This window comes from Canis lupus, chromosome 14 (assembly GCF_003254725.2).
Source record: "Canis lupus dingo isolate Sandy chromosome 14, ASM325472v2, whole genome shotgun sequence".
Taxonomy (NCBI): domain Eukaryota; kingdom Metazoa; phylum Chordata; class Mammalia; order Carnivora; family Canidae; genus Canis; species Canis lupus.
In genome coordinates this window covers 7,625,219-7,641,872 of record NC_064256.1, presented here as the reverse complement: position 1 = coordinate 7,641,872, position 16,654 = coordinate 7,625,219, and the positions used below count along the sequence as shown (strand labels likewise).

The window sequence follows — 16,654 nt, the reverse complement described above, 5'->3', positions numbered from 1 at the left end:
TCTGTCTTAATGAATCTGCTTTCCACAAAAGGAAAGTTAACACTGTCTCTACCACAAGTCAGATAAATACTAAGATCCATTCTAGCAAAATTAGATAAGAGCCTATCAAAACTGTGTAGGCTGGATAGCACAGTAAACTGGTACTTAGGATAGATCTGGCGATCAGTAATGACAGCAGACACATGAGTTTAGTTGTTAAAAATAAAGTTATCTTCCTTTTTCATCCTCATATATGTGCATGTATCAGGCTACTGGATTGTAGCCACCACATTTTACCTTAAGGCAGAGAGGAGGGCTCTTAGTTAAGAATCTAGTCTTAATATGTAAGTTGTCTTCTGTTATCTTATTTTTTTGTTATGTAGTTAGTGCTGAAACTTTGTTTAGAAGAGATGACTCAGTATCTTAGAAAAGTGTATTTTCCTTAAATTCTCCCATCTCCAACCTGTTATGATTTTGAGTATGATTCAATAAGCTGTCTTACAGAATTTTGACACTCAACAAAGAATAAAGCTTCAAACTACCCAACTCTGAAAATAGAACAGTACTTTTTGTTTTCCCAACAGTGCTTAAAGTATGGAAAGATTGAACTACAGTATCAAAAATCAATGTGATGTTATTGCTAAAGGGGCCCTGTGGGCCTTTTTATAAAACTAATGCCATATCTTTTTTTATTTGATCAGTATGTTCTAGGAAAGATTGTTTCTTAGCTTTAATGTGGTGGTGTCTTTTACATTTCATAATATCTTCACATGTTATCTTTTGGTCCACACAGCAGATTGAAAAGACTTTTTTTTGTTGTTCATTTGTTTTGGGTTTTTTTACTACAGATAACTCCACATTTTCTCAAGCTGAATTTCATTCTTCTAGATTCTTATATAGAGACTAAATAACTACTCCTTATGTAGTTCAACATCCTAGCAGATGGGTAGGTCCAACTTCAATTTGGTTGTAATCTAGTGCTTATTTTTTGTAACAGCTTTATTAAGGTATAATTGACATACAGTACATCGCACATATTTCAAATGAACAATTGATGAGTTTTGCCATAGATATATACCAGTGAACCCATTACTACAATCAAGATAAATAAATGTATCCATCACCCCAAAAGGTTTCCTCATGTCCTTCTGTAATTCTGCTCTCCTTCCCCCTATTCTTAGGGGACCCGTGACCCGTGTAACTGTAGATTAGTTTTGCATTCTAGAATCTTCCATAAATCTTCCGGGGGTGGGGGAGATGATAAGAGTGGCAGACAGTACCTGTAACTTACAGTAGATCTGAGTTCACTGAAAAAAAACAAAAGTGTGACCTTTCAAAGGGTAATATTCTGTTGCTTGAATCAAAGTGTGCTTAATATGAGATAGGGGAGGGGGCCTTTGGTATCTAGCTTCTCAATGGGAGCCTAATGTTTATTTTTTTTAAGATTTTATTTATTTGAGAGAGTGAGTGAACATAGCAGGGGGAGAGCGGCAGAGGCAAAAGGAGAAGTGGTCTTCCCCACTGAGCAGGGAGCCCGATGTGGGGCTCCATCCCAAGACTCTTGGATCACAACCAGGGCCGAAGGCAGATGTTTAACTGACTGAGCCATCCAGGTGCCTCAGGAGCCTAATGTTTAATAAAAACAGCAATAGCTAACATTTGTTGAATGCCCACTATATGCCAGGCACTATTCTAAGCACTTAGATTTATTCGCTCATTCCACAGTCCTGCGCAATAGGCACCACTGTTATCTTCATTTTACAGATGAATAGATTGAAGCACAGTTACTTGCCCACAGTCACACAGCTAAAAAGTGGTAGGATTCAAACCCAGATAGTATGATGTTAGCACTGCCTCTCAAATATAACCAGAAAGCTTGAACCCTCATAACCTTAACTTCAAAAATAGCAAAGCATCACGTAATAGGTTACATAGCTAAGGAGTCAGGGTTCCATGTGGAATGGCAAACATTTACATTTAATTTGCACCTGATTTTGATTATGAAAACTGAATGTTTTCACACCGTTAAAATTTTACCTTTGTAATCAGCTTATTTCTTCTTTACTTGGTTCATCTTGGAAATTGATTCCTCAGCCCACACATTTTCATGTTTTGTGGAAGTCTTAAGATTTGACGTAAATGTTTTGTTTTCTAGATGATCCAGACCCTGATGATGGATTTAACTATAAACAAATGATGGTTAGAGATGAGCGGAGGTTTAAAATGGCAGACAAGGATGGAGACCTCATTGCCACAAAGGAGGAATTTACAGCTTTCCTGCACCCTGAGGAATATGACTACATGAAAGATATAGTAGTACAGGTTGGTGAAGAGTGATAATTCTCAACAGAAACTCAGTTTCTTTTTGTTACTTCCACTGTCTTTCCTCTTTAGCCTTTACTTTGTATCTGGAAGAATGATTTGCTTTTATTTTTAAATAAGCTCTAAGCCCCAGCATAGGGCTTGAATTCATAACCCCTAGGTAGAGTCACATGCTCTACCGACTGAGCCAGCCAGGCACCCCAGGAAAATCCTATTTTTAAAAATATTCCATAATAGTAATATTATGAATCAGGCACTAATTATCAGGCACTAATAGTAATACTTAAAGAATTCTCACAGGAGGCAGTTACCAATAAGACATAAACTATAAGCTTTATAGTTTTGTAAACATGAAATATAGACTATAGCTATTGACCTATTTGTCACATCTCCCGTTAGAATGACTTCAGCATGACTGGGGCTATTCCGTATCATTGTGGGCTTGATGGGATAGGTCATTGAACAGTGCTAGTGTTCCTCCAAGAGGGTTCATAGTTATTTTGGGTTGAAGCATAAAAAATAAGTAATGTTTTACCATTTTTTAGCTAGAAAAACAGCAATTTCCTATGGCTTATTTTATATATATATATATATATATATATATATATACACACACACACACATACATACATACATACATACTTACATATATAAAAGATTTATTTATTGGGACTGCTGGGTGGCTCAGTTTTTGAGCATCTGCCTTTGGCTCAGAGCATGTTCCTGGAGTCCCAGGATCGAGTCCCACATTGGGCTTCCTGCATGGAGCTTGCTTCTCCCACTGCCTGTGTCTCTGCCTCTCTCTCTCTCTCTGTCTTTTATGAATAAATAAATGAAATCCTTTTTAAAAAATAAAAAATAATGATTTATTTATTTGAGAGAGAAAACACAAACCGTGGGGGGGGGGGGGGGGGGCCGAGGGAGAGGGAGAAGCATGACCACCCCACCCCAGCAGTGAGCTCTACACGGAGCTAGATCCCAGGACCTGAGCCAAAGACAGATGCTTAACGAGCTGAGCACCCAGGTGCCCTAAGCAATTTCCTGTGGTTTAATCATACCCACACATATATGTGTATGTATGTGTTTTAATGATAAATTATTGCCTAAATTTCATCTAGATACTAACTTTAATAGTCTCTTCTTATTTTCTTCTGCCTAGGAAACAATGGAGGATATAGATAAGAATGCCGATGGTTTCATTGACCTAGAAGAGTATATTGGTAAGTCTGTTTCTACTGTTTTTCCTAGGAGAAGCTGAGAAGCAATGGAAGTGTATTTGCCCATAGAAATAATTTGGCCCCTATGGGTCAACTCTTAGCACAACATTAAGGCCAGACCAGCATGAATAATAGTGGGTGGTGATAAAGTATCTGTAGCAGCACTATCCAATCAAAATGTAAATGTGAGCTACATACGTATTTTTACTTTTCTGATAGTCACATCAAAAAAAATGTTTTAAACGTGATTCTTTTTTTTTTCTTTCTTTTTTTTTTTTTTTTTGGTTTTTAAGATTTTATTTATTCATGAGAGAGAGAGAGAGAGAGAGAGAATTAGAGGCAGAGACACAGGCAGAGGGAAAAGCAGGCTCCATGCAGGGAGCCTGACATGAGACTCTATCCCGGGTCTCCAGGATCACACCCTGGGCTGAAGGAGGTGCTAAACCGCTGAGCCACCCGGGCTGCCCTAAACATGATTATTTTCAATAATATGTTTTATTTAACCTAATATTCTAAAGTACTATACTTTCAATGTGTTATCAATATAAATTATTAAGGATTTTTTTCATATTGTCTTCTAAAGTGTATTTTACACTTACGGTACATCTCAGTTCAGACCAGCCACATTTCAAGTCCTTGATAGCTCCACGTAGCCAGTGGCTGCCATATGGGATAGCACTGATGCGGTTCATCCCAGATGCCTATGGAATCGACAATAAAGAGTTTCAGGGAGCCTAGGCTGCCATTGGGAAACCCAGGAGAAGAAGATAGGGAACAGAATAAAAGAGATCAGTGGGTGAATAAATGACCATGAGTCGCGGGTTTCTCTTAGAGCCTTTGCTTCTTTCCATGGTGTTCTGTTTGTATTTTCTGTCTAGGTCCTCTGTCTCTTTTTTTCCACCTGTCCCTTGAATTAAATGAGTTACTTCTTAGATTTTTATCTAATTATGCTTGCTACTTACATTTAGGGTTATTATTCTAGTTGAATTACTCCTGAATACTTAACCATTCTTTTCTTTAAAGACTCAGTGATGTGTTTTGAGTTTTTTTTTTTTTTTTTTTTTTTTTTTTTTTTTTTTGTGTTTTGTGTTTTGAGTTTTTTAAAGAAAGGGATGAACAGTAGAAAATTTTTTTTACCAAAATGATTATTTTTAGTGGAGTTCATCACCGTAGTGGAAATAAATGTCTGGGTGCATTTACTTTGAGCCTGTTTCAAAGTTGACTATTTCCACTTTTCAATATTTTATCCTTTCATTCTTGGCTTTTGCCATTTTATCACCATTGCTAAAACTGAAGAACTCATTTGAACCTCCAGAGGAGAGGAACTAAGTTTTATAACTGTTAAGTACCATCATTTATCAAGCACCGAGGTCAAATAAGGAGAGATTTCTTTCTGCATCCCTATCATAGAGATTCAAGGGCAGAGGAATTGTATTTTGAAACTATTAAAGCTCTCAGGTGTGTATGTAGATTTGTTGCTTTCTTTTACAAATCATCAATTTGTGAACACTTTTACATTAGGGATGCTGGGCTTTGTAAACCTGAAAGTATCCCAAAAAGTATCTTCCAGTTTGGGGGGATATGCCAGGGCTAGTTTCTGCCCTGTTGAGGAATGAGATCATAAGTAAATGGTCCTTGTCTCTTACATTTAACATTAATAAGAAGTCCCTGGAGTTATACTGTTATTTTTATTCTTTAAGTTTGTTATAGAACATTGCAAACATACACAAAATTAGACTAGTATAATGAACCACTATGTACCTAATGGCCATCAGCCCATGGCCAGTACTTTTAAATCTATATCTGCTGCTTCTTTTTTTTTTTTAATTTATTTTGAAGTAAATCCCAGTCATCATCTCATTTCATCTATAAGCATTGGGTTATGTATACATCTCTAAAACCTAAAAGAACTTTTTGAGATTATGTTAAAAGAAAGATTGAATCCTTTTTAAATGGAAAATTAAATAATATTCTTTACTCATTTAGCTTTAAAATGTACTTAGGTTATGTCATATATTCTAGCTTCTTTTAAAAGTATGTCTTTTAAGGGGTGCCTGCGTGGCTCAGTTGGTTAAGCGTCTGACTCTTGATTTCTTTTTCTCTTTTTTTAAAGATTTTATTTATTTATTTATTCATGGGAGAGACCGAGACATAAGCAGAGGGAGAAGCAGGCTCCATGCAGGAAGCCCAGTGTGGGACTTGATCCCAGGTCTCCAGGATCACGCCCTGGGCTGAAGGCGGTGCTAAACCGCTGAGCCACGGGGGCTGCCCTGACTCTTGATTTCTGCTCAGGTCATGATCTCAGACTGAGTCCCAAGTCAGGCTCTGCACTCAGCATGGAGTCCACTTGTCCCCCTCTTCAGTCACTCATGCTCTCTCTCTCTCAAATAAATAAATAAAATCTTTTAAAAAATAAAAAATATATTAAAATTTGTCTTTACAGCACACATTTATTCCCTAATTCAGAATTTCCTCATATGTACTGTGAAAGGTCTCCTTGACCCATAGGACAGCTAATAAGGTGCACTGGGCCTAATGGATCATACAAATACTACATTTTCTGAATATGCTGTGGCATAGAAAAAAAAAAACTGGCAAGTCCTGCTCTGAGGTACTCCTCCTTTGTTCAAAAAAAAGTAGTTCTAAGCCTTCAAGTTGGGGAAAATGATAGTAGCAGCTGTCAATACTGTTTAGTAATGAATTCATCCTTTATTCAAGGGAAAACAGTCTATGGATTGGGGAGTGCAATGCCTCATAAGCAGTGGAACACTCTTCCCAAGGGATTTTGAGTAAAACTGGGTTTTATAAAGCATTAGAAGAAAGCAATGCAGAAACAGCATTATTGGCTAGAAGGTCAGGGATTTCCTTATAGGGCTAGTAGGTTCTGTTTTCTAGGGTTAGGTAAGTTAGCTAAAGCTGAGTTGGAGAATTATGATTGGTTTATGTTAAATTTCCTTGGCAGTGTAGTGTTTCCCAGAAGTTAGGTTTAGATTTATGGCGTAGGCCATGCTAGTAGAGCAGCCTCCATTTTGTGGGTTTCAACATATGAATTACTTTTATCACAACTAAATAACTACCTTTGCTTAGAACTGCTAGAAACTATTTAGACCTATGTAATATATGTAATATATGTTCCCCATATCTTGCATGCAAGTTTGATGTATAACTTAGGAATTTTCAGACTTTTCCACTCACATAATTCTAAAAGTATAGTCTTTATTTTTTCTGGATGCTAGTCATTGCCCCTTATTTCTGCATTTCCTAAGAGCTAAGGACTCTCTGCACTCATAAAAGCAGCAGCATAAAATATTCTTTTTAAAAATAATTTTTAATTTAAGTTAAATTTAGTTAACATATAGTATATTATTAGTTTCAAGGATAGAATTTATTGATTCATCAGTTGCATATAACATCTAGTGCTCATTACATCAAGTGCCCTCCTTAATGCCCATCACCCAATTATCCCATCCCCCCATCCACCTCCCTTCCAGCAACCCTCAGTTCCCTATAGTTAGGAGTCTCTTATGGTTTTTTTTTTTTAATTTTTATTTATTTATGATAGAGAGAGAGAGAGAGAGGCAGAGACACAGGCAGAGGGAGAAGCTGGCTCCATGCAATGGGAGCCTGACGTGGGATTTGATCCCGGGTCTCCAGGATCGTGCCCTGGGCCAAAGGCAGGCGCTAAACCACTGCGCCACCCAGGGATCCCAGGAGTCTCTTATGGTTTACCCCGTCTCTGCTTTTATTTTTTCTTCCCTTCCTCTATATTCAACCTGTTTAGTTTCTTAAATTCCACATATGAGTGAAATCATATGGTATTTATCTAGCTCTGTCCATGTCCTTGCAAATGGCAAGATTTCATTCTTTTTACTGGCTAAGTAATATTCCATTGCATATATATATACCACATCATCTTTGTCCATTCATCTGTGGACATCTGGGTTTTCCCCATATTTTAGCTATTGTGGACATTAAGCAGTTGGAAATATTCTTGTTACAAGGTCATTAAGTAAGCCTCGGGAAAATGCCTTACTTGTTAAGGCCTCTCTGACCTAAAATACCCTTGTTACTGCTACTAGGTCCCGTACAAATGGATGAGGAAGAAGAGTTAATTAAGCCAGATTACCATGTGACAGTCTTAGAGAAAAGACAGACTCACCTTTTGCATTATATACATCTGTGCATGCAGGTGACATGTACAGCCATGATGGAAATGCTGATGAGCCAGAGTGGGTAAAGACAGAAAGAGAACAGTTTGTTGAGTTTCGAGATAAGAACCGTGATGGGAAGATGGACAAGGAAGAGACCAAAGACTGGATCCTCCCCTCAGACTATGATCATGCAGAGGCAGAAGCCAGGCATCTAGTCTATGAATCAGACCAAGACAAGGTAAGTCTGGCCATGTCTAAAGGACATAGCAGTGAGCGAAGTCTGTTTCTGGGGTGTTGCCTAAACCATTCCTGTTAAGGTACATAGAGCATGCAAGGTCTTAATTGGTCTAAGTCTGCTACTAATCTTAAGTCAGCTATTGAAAACTTACAGGGCAGTAGCTATCTGATTTTAGAAATCCCATCGCCCAGTATTCACACATTGAAGGCATTTGCTTCAGAAATGAGCCTCTGTATGTAGCCTGTGTCCAGCATGCATCATCTGTTATCTTTGGATCCCCAGAACATTTTCTCTGCTTTTTTTTTCCTTTGTTCTTTTACCTGTTACAGGCTCATTTTGCTTGCTCAAATTTGATTGTTTCCTCTTTAAATATACTTTTTAAAATTAAGTTCTTTGTAGTGGATTATAAATCAGCATTTCTCTGGAGCTTGTTAAAATTGTCCTTCATCAATTATCTGAGGCATTTATTTCATTAAAAGAATTGAAGTCTCACTAAGCCGTCACCTTTTCACCAATCTGAATGCCTTTCAGCAATCTGAATGCTCTGCTTAGAGTATGCTGAAAATCAATCTAAAGATGGAGGGGAGGAATGGTATGCTGAACATTGTCCTATCTAGGCCAAACTTCTGTTTCAAATGCAGTGTCTTAGCATTAGGCTTTTTTAAGGGTCAGTCTGTTTTTGAGTTCTTGCTTTAATCGCTTTAGTAGCCAGGTGCTGTGTCCTGAGATACGTGAGAAAAGGAAACTCCCAAAAAAAGAAAAAAAAAAAAAAAAAAGAAAGAAAAGGAAACTCCCAAGGTCATCCCTTCGGAATCTGGCCTAGATAATTTTTGAGCTGAGTGTCTGAGCCTTCATTTGGAGTTGTGTCTGGAATCTGATTGGTGGCTAGGGCATAGCGGGGGTGAAGACTATGTGAGGACGTTAGCAGATTTCATTGTTCCTGTTAGGCAATGACTTGATTCACTTTAAAGTATTTTCCCCAATTCTTCCTGTCTCTTACCTATACATAGGAGATGTCCCACATTTTGTTTGACGTATCTCTGGTGTTCAGTTATTGAGCTGTGTTATTTCCATCCCTCCATTTTTAACTTTCTTTATAAGAAAACTGTACTAATTGCTGTTTTCTTCCTTTGTGTGTGTGTTGTGGAGGGTTGAGGGTGAAGATTGAGTTCACATTTAATTTAGTGGGAATTAGAATCATAAATCCTGACTAACCCCTTTTGTTCTTTGGCAGTGTTTCTAAATTTGGAGTGGGAAATCTATTTTGCCTCAATTCACTCTTCTCTCTAATTTCAGGATGGCAAGCTTACCAAGGAGGAGATTGTTGACAAGTATGATTTATTTGTGGGCAGCCAGGCCACAGATTTTGGTGAGGCCTTAGTACGGCATGATGAGTTCTGAGCTGTAGACAGAGGAACCCACATTTCTTCAAAAGTAATTTATTTTTACAGCTTCTGGTTTCACATGAAATTGTTTGCGCTACTGAGACTGTTATTACAAACTTTAAGACCTGAAAAGGCGTAATGAAAACCATCCCGTCCCCGTTCCTCCTCCTCCTTGAGGTACTGGAGGGAACTGTGCTTCTGAGGAACAACTCTAATTAGTACACTTGTGTTTGTAGATTTACACTTTGTATTATGTATAACATGGTGTGTTTATTTTTGTATTTGTTCTCTGGTTGGGAGTATGATATGAAGGATCAACATCCTTGACTCATGCTTGTAGGCAAACATTAGCCCTTCAGTCTTTCTCAACCCTTGCCATATAATTTTTGTAATTTTGACTTAACTAATTTTTTAAGCCTGAGATCAATAAGAAATGTTTAGGAGAGAGAAAAGGAAAAAAAATATACCCCAAAATTTATATTTAGAGAGACAACACTTAATCTTGCCTATTGAAAAATATATTTCATAAGTAGTAGGGGCCACATATTCCATTCAATTGCTCTAAGTCTAGCAATTGATTGTGGCAATATCTGGGCAAGGACAGATCCCTGTGCTGTCAGAAAGCTTGGCTCGACTTGATTTCATTCTTTTTTTTTTTTTTTTTTTTCCCAGTAGGACTGGCTGTTTGCTAATTTTGCTAGGCACAGCTGTGGTGGGAAGAGTTAGGGCCATGTCTTGAAAATCAATCAAGTAGTGAGTGTGATCTCTTACAGAGCTATACATAGAAACAGCTGGAAAACTAAGGGAAAAATACAAGTGTTTTCAGGGCACACACTTTTCCACACTTTTCTGGGTATGCATCTGTTGAAGTGCTCAAGACTGTCTTGCCTATTAAATCACTGTAAGCGCCCCGTTCAACTCCTCTTTCCCCAGGTGTTCCTAGGAATTAATCTTGCTTTCACTACAGTTAAAATGTACTCTTTGCCAATTATGTTATTTCATTGAAAGTGCCTTTAATGAGAGAAATGATCACTGAATGAGGGTTCTCTTAAGAAACCCTGAGATGAAATAGAGATTATTTGGGCCACCTTATATGAAGCTTACAACCTCCCAGCATATTGGGGATTTTTTTTTTTCTTCTCTTTCTCTTTCAGACAGAGGTTAAATAGCAGTATTAGTTAGGAGCTTGGTTGCAGTGTTCTTATCTTGTGGGCTGGTTTCCAAAAACCACATGCTGCTGAATTTACCAGGGATCCTCATACCTCAGAATGCTAACCACTTACTCCCAGGCCTGTTTCTGTGTCAGCTGAAGAGCTTGAACTCAGACTCAAAGATGAGAGGGCCTACTGAGAGGACTCTTTGGTTTGAGGACCATTGCTCAACCTTCTTGCCTTTTGACCCATCAGCCCCCATCCCCGCTGCCCCCCAAAAAGTTTATCATGGATCAGCAAATTGTCAATCCTTGTCAAAGAGAGGGACACTGTAGAAAGAGCTGAAGAAGCCACCTTCTGTTCCCAACTCACTTTATCCATATCTTATGTAACATGAACTCTGTCTTTTTTGGTCCTTTTCTTACAGATGGACCTCTTTTGAGAAGAATTATTATATTCCAAACTTTTTAGCCCTCAGGTTACTAAGATAAATATATGTATATCTAACCTTTATTATTTCATATATCTTTCTGGATAATACATTCAGGTGGTGCTGGGTGATTATTATAATCTGAACCTAGGTGTATCCTTTGGTCTTCCATGATCATGTTGAGGTGGACTACTTAGCCTGGTAAAAAGCCAGATTATCACATAACTTGATCCTGGCCTTTACATTGAGCTCTTGAGAGTGGATACACTCTTTTAAAGTCTAACCCCAGTATAGGGGAATATAAATTCCCTGCTCTCCAGATTCCCCATTTTTATCGTTAAGAAGATCAGAGATAATAATGTCAACCTGGGATTAGAGAGAGCACATGAACTGAGCCCTGCAGCTCCCTAGGTACAGAGAACCCAGGCCTTATGTTAAAGTCATGCACTTAGAAAGCAAACCTTCAAAAAAAAAAAAAAAAGAAAGAAAGAAAGCAAACCTTCATATGCTAAAATGGCAACTTCTGGATGCTGGGTGCTCAGCAGCAAGTGTTGTACTCTAATCTCTAATGATCCCCCTGGATTATCTTTTTGGTTTAAGTCAAGCCTGAGGCTGGTGAACAGTAGCTACACACCCACATTGTGTGTTCTGTGAATGCTAGCTCTCTTGAATTTGGATACTGGTTATTTTTTATAGAGTGTAAACCAAGTTTTATATTCTATAATGCAAACAGGTACCTATCTGTTTCTAAATAAAACTGTTTACATTCATTGTGGGGAATGTGTATGTCCTTTATTCTCTTAAGAAATGAAACTCACAGGGATCCCTGGGTGGCGCAGCGGTTTGGCGCCTGCCTTTGGCCCAGGGCGCGATCCTGGAGACCCGGGATCGAATCCCACGTCGGGCTCCCGGTGCATGGAGCCTGCTTCTCCCTCTGCCTGTGTCTGCCTCTCTCTCTCTCTCTCTCTCTCTGTGACTATCATAAATAAAAAAAAAAAAAGAAATGAAACTCACAGGCAGCCTGGGTGGCTCAGCGGTTTAGCGCCACCTTCAGCCCAGGGCCTGATCTTGGGGACCTGGGATCGAGTCACACATCAGGCTTCCTGCATGGAGCCTGCTTCTCCCTCTGCCTGTGTCTCTACCTCTCTCTCTCTCTTTCTCTCTGTGTCTCTCATGAATAAATAAATAAAAGCTTTAAAAAAAAAAAAAAGAAAAACTCATGCTTAGAATTATGTATGCTATATAATGTCAAGAAAAGGAGGTCTCCTAGAAGGTTTACCACACTCCCTCCCCATCCAACTTCTGCCTTCTCCCAGATTATTCTTTTTCTATTTCTGAAATCTGGCATCTTTCTCACTACAGCTGTAACCCTTCTTTGCTTTCCTTGGGCCATATAACTGGAGAGGAGTCCAGCTGCTCATTACATAATTACCTGATACCAAACAAGCCATTCCTGAATGTACACACATTTATCTTTTATTTCAAAAAGGCTCTTTTTCAGGAGGTGCAGAGGGGAAGCATAAATTATAAGGTAAAACAGTTTTTTTGAACATTCTGGTATAGTTTATAAATGGTATTAAGATGGGCAGTCATTTGAGAACATGAAGGGAATTAAATATTAACTTTACTAAATAATGCAGCTTTAAGAGAGATATATAGGGTTAGCTAAATTGGGTGGGAGAGCACCTAGAATAACTCATACTGGCTCAAGAACTTCTGGACATGGCTGTCCTTGCCAGAGCTATAGGGTTACTGGCAGTGATGGCATAAAGAAGTTCTTTCAAACTCCTATTTTGGGCTTACTCAAAGTTTCAGTTTTTTTCTTTATCTCTCTCCCATTTCTAAGGTGTTTGAGTTCTAATTCAGAATGTATCCTCTCAGATTCCCAGTAGGAAAAATATTGGCAAAAAGGAAGGTAATTATTATCCATACACTGAAAAATCAGCCATACTCCTTTATTGTCCCTCATATATAATCAGTTCTCCAAATGCTATGAATGATGCCACTTAGGAGTAGAAATCGAGGATTGTTGACATGGCCATAGACCATGTTAGTAGACCCAGTTGGAACAATAGCTTTGTAGGTAGGAAAGGAATGGTAGGAAAATGGAAAATTGACTCCCTGAATTACCATTATTCCCATCTGTTTTTGCTTTGTTAGTAGTTTGGTTTTTGAGAGAGAAAGAAATTTCCCTAAATGTAAAACCCTTGTTGCTGCAAATAAGCCAGTATGGCACCTTAGTTGGGGCCAACTTGACTGGGAGAGACAGTGGAGACTTCTGTTTTCTGGGAGCTGGACATTTCAGAATCCTCTGTCATGGACTTCCCACACACCATCTCCATGATGCAGGCTCGGAACTGGAAGGGAAGGGCCACTATTATTAGAAGGTGCTTCTGGTTGGAAAGAATTGCCAATTTTGTTTCCATTGACAGGTTTTGAATCCATCTCTGGGGACTGAAGAAACAAAGTTATTTATTCTCAAAGCAAGGAGTTTGCCCCACAAGACAGGAACTCTCCTAGATTCACCTAAATTTGGGTTTTCATTAGATTCATGATTTGGGATAGGAGGCCACCTGGAACCTTCAGATAATAGGATGTGTTAGAGATTTATGCATGTATTGTGATTTCTGTGCTTTGCATATGCTCCTGCGGGCTAGAAATAGGAAAGGAAAGGACTAAGAACTTGTAAAGTGGAAGGATTAGGAGTTTAGGGGAATGATTATTTTTCAAGAAAGCAAAACCCTTTCATTTCTCATCCTGCCATTTAGAGCAACCAGATTTTTTATGGCTCAAGTTCTATTTTCTCTGGGTTCTATTACTTTGTCTCGACGACCACACCTATCTCCCTGTGCTTACCAAAGGCTTCCCTTGTTCACTCTTAGAAACCTTTTGAGTTCAAGAGCTCTGAATCAAAAGTTGTTGGTGAGAAGAGAACCAGGTCTTATGAACTGGAATCTCATAGGAATGTAATTAGAGAGCTTTACCTGTTTATTCATGAAGCAGTAGATGATGGGGTTATAGACACAAGCACTCTTGGAGAAGAAGGCAGGAATGGTGACAAGCCGTAAGTCCAGTCCGTGATTCCGGTTGTTGACCATATACATGGCCATCGCAGCATAGGGTGTGTAACAGAGACAAAACGATCCCACCATCACCACCACCATACGGCTCACCTCCCTCTCGGCCTTCTGGGTTGAAGCTGACTCCTGTTGCTGGGCTGCAACCTGGGCAGAGCACAGAGAAACATCCTCTTCTCCCTGGCCCTCAACTCCCACATCTCCACCCTTTTCTATTGGGGCTGGCAGCAGGGGGTGGAGGGGTTGCACGCATCTACTCCAGTTGCCTCTCTTCTGTCCCAGCTTCTGGCCTAGTGCCTCTTGCTCTCCTTCCTTGAGGAAGGCAAGATGGAGATGGCACAGTCTGCGACATTGGAAGAGATCACATGAATCTCTCCACACATATTTGAGCAGAGAGGTCCTCGCCCTACTCTTCACACCATTTCATCATTCTGCCTGCCCCCACTTCCCTCACTGCTTTTAGATATCCCCTCTACCTGACTGTGGGCATTTCCAGATGTCTTATGTTCTGAAAGCACCCACTCATTCTTCCCTCCTCTGGAGTTCCCTGACCCTTTCCTCCCTGACCCTCAAAAATCACTCACAGCTCTGAGGGCTCTCAGCAGCTGCAAGTAGGAGAAGCAGATAAGGGAGAGAGGTACAATGAAGCAGAAGATGAAGAGGAACCAGGTATAATACTCGCTGCGGTATTTGGTGCCCACGGTGTACCAGTCGGGGCCACAGGAACACTGCAGGCCCTCCGGGATGAACCTGCAAGGGACCAAGCACTCACCCACTGGACAAGCACTTGCTCGCTGCGGGGCTCACCACAAGTATGAATGGAGTGGGAGCTGAGATTCCTGGATTGTGCTCTCCACTTAGAGGATGCTCAAGGACTTCATGCAGGGGCAGTTTGTGTCTTTACCAGCTACAGCTATAGCAATTCCAACTGCAGGATAAATGTTAGCACTTGCCTCTCACAGGCCTTGCCCTCACCTAGTCCACCAGCTCTTTAAAAGTGCAAGTCAGGGGTGCCTGACTTGGTTTCACCTGGGGCAGGTTATGAGATCTAGTCCCACATCAGGCTCCACGTTCAGGGCAGAGTCTGTTTAAGACTCTGCCTCTGCCCCTCCCCGACCCCCGTGTGTGCACGAGTGCTCTCGCTCTCTCTCTCTAAAATAAATCTTTAACAAAACAAAAAAGAGGTCAGAGACTAAATTTATACCCAACTCTTTCCACCCACGCCAACCTGAGCTCCGAGCTAAATCAGCACCACTGCCCTACACTCTCACCGGCTCCAGCCAAAGAAAGGTGGGATGGAGACGCCAATACCAATGGTCCAGGTAGCCAGGACCACCATCAGTGCGTGCTTGGAGCTGAAGCGGAAGTTGCCGAAGGGCTTACAGATGACAATGTAGCGCTCAAAGGCCAGGAAGGCCAGTGACCAGCCTGTCACCAGACCTGTAGTGAAACGTGAGGGTAATTGGGGTAGACAGCCCCACCCAGCCTGGCAGGCAGAGCGGGGAAAGAGGCGCTTTGGGCTGACGTTTGGTGTGGAGTTTGGGACTCAGTTCGTCAAACTTCTAGTCCAGGGTGCTTTGTACCCAGATGATAAAGAGCACCAAATCCCGTCCCCCCAGGCCTCTTTAGGGACCCACTCTAACCCCACAGTCTGGTCCCTGGTTCCAAATCTGGAGTAGTCCTGTCTCCCCCCAGCCTCTTCCCCTGCAGTACCTGCTGTAGAGCCCAGGAAGGCCTCCAAAGCACAAACATGGCGGCCAAAGACGAAGTATCCCTGACAGCTGGCGATGAAGACGGTGGAGACAGAGATGCAGTAGAGGAAGCCCCCCAGGGACACATTGACCAGAATATAGTTGAGTGGCTGTCGCAACTTTTTATAGCGCAGGGTAGCCACCAGCACCGTGCCATTGAGTGGTGTCCCTGCAAAGAAGACAAAGCCCATGAAGACTGCCTGGAGGTGGAAGGCCCAGACAGGGGCGATGTGGTACTGAGGCCCGTCCCATGGCCCCACCAAGGAGATGTTCTTGAACAGATAAAACTCCTCTTCCCCTGACATCTTACTCATGGGATGTCCACCACCCTCTCTGATTCCTCTTATAGATTACCATCCCACCACCACTTCTGCCCCACCCTCCAAAGCCCCTTCCGTGCTCCCTGAATGATCAGTCCTGATCCTAAGCCTCCTAAGGACAAAGTTTGAGATTAGAGCTGTCCAAGCCCCCACCTCATCCTCCTTTTGTGGCCCTAAAGCTGATTGTGTGTTCTTGAGAGGATAAAAATATTGGGCTCAAAGAATCAATATGCAGTACTGGGTGCTAGAATGAATAAGAATTGGCTCACTGCAACCTGGGGGTGCTGACCCATATTAACAGAGCTGTGGCCACCATTGTGTGCGTGTGTGTGTGTGTGTGTGTGTGTGTGTGTCCTTCGAACGAAGCTATTGAGGGCATGCCTTTCCATTTGGTGTCCAGCACCACTACATCCCTATGTGTTTCTCTTCCCATCTGCTCCTTTGTGGAAGGTGCCCCCTAAGTCTCCCTCTCCAGAGATCTTGGACTCACAGCCAGCCTGGGGAGCAGCCTCATGCCCCAGGAAGGGGCAGAGCCAGGGGAGCATCCTGGGGAGCGCCCTGGGAGCAGCTTAGTAAACAGCCTTCACAGATGGGCACAAGGGCAATTGGACAATGCTTGAAGTCTAAGGCCTC

General features: G+C 41.0%; 2 protein-coding genes across 4 annotated transcripts in view; one reads left to right on the top strand and one right to left on the bottom strand.

Annotated features, from left to right (window-relative positions):
• The window catches only part of CALU (calumenin), a 29,253-nt gene extending 17,610 nt beyond the window's left edge, over positions 1-11,643 (top strand). For all 3 annotated transcript variants that reach the window (XM_025471583.3, XM_049093377.1, XM_035698628.2), the window contains 4 exons: positions 2,135-2,301; positions 3,461-3,521; positions 7,708-7,907; positions 9,204-11,643. In XM_025471583.3, coding sequence (XP_025327368.1) covers positions 2,135-2,301; positions 3,461-3,521; positions 7,708-7,907; positions 9,204-9,308 — 533 coding nt within the window. In that variant the 3' untranslated portion in view covers positions 9,309-11,643. The remainder of the gene's footprint in view (positions 1-2,134; positions 2,302-3,460; positions 3,522-7,707; positions 7,908-9,203) is intronic.
• A 698-nt stretch (positions 11,644-12,341) lies between these two features.
• Positions 12,342-16,123, bottom strand: OPN1SW (opsin 1, short wave sensitive). Its single transcript, XM_025471586.3, has 5 exons — positions 15,664-16,123; positions 15,222-15,390; positions 14,535-14,700; positions 13,858-14,097; positions 12,342-13,230 (listed from the first exon to the last, which is right to left on the bottom strand). Exons 1-5 carry the CDS (start codon positions 16,013-16,015, stop codon positions 13,111-13,113), a joined length of 1,047 nt encoding a protein of 348 aa, XP_025327371.1. The 5' UTR covers positions 16,016-16,123; the 3' UTR covers positions 12,342-13,110.
• Positions 16,124-16,654: the final 531 nt, after the last annotated feature.

What these genes read in the sequence shown, in the direction of transcription:
- OPN1SW (XM_025471586.3), bottom strand. Translation starts at nt 16,015, where the DNA reads ATGAGTAAGATGTCAGGGGAAGAGGAGTTTTATCTGTTCAAGAACATC. An exon ending in CTTCCTGGGCTCTACAGCAG is followed by an intron (nt 15,391 to 15,663) that starts GTACTGCAGGGG and finishes GTTTCACTACAG; the next exon opens with GTCTGGTGACAGGCTGGTCA. An exon ending in ACTGCTTCATGAATAAACAG is followed by an intron (nt 13,231 to 13,857) that starts GTAAAGCTCTCT and finishes CTTCCCTTCCAG; the next exon opens with TTCCGAGCCTGCATCATGGA.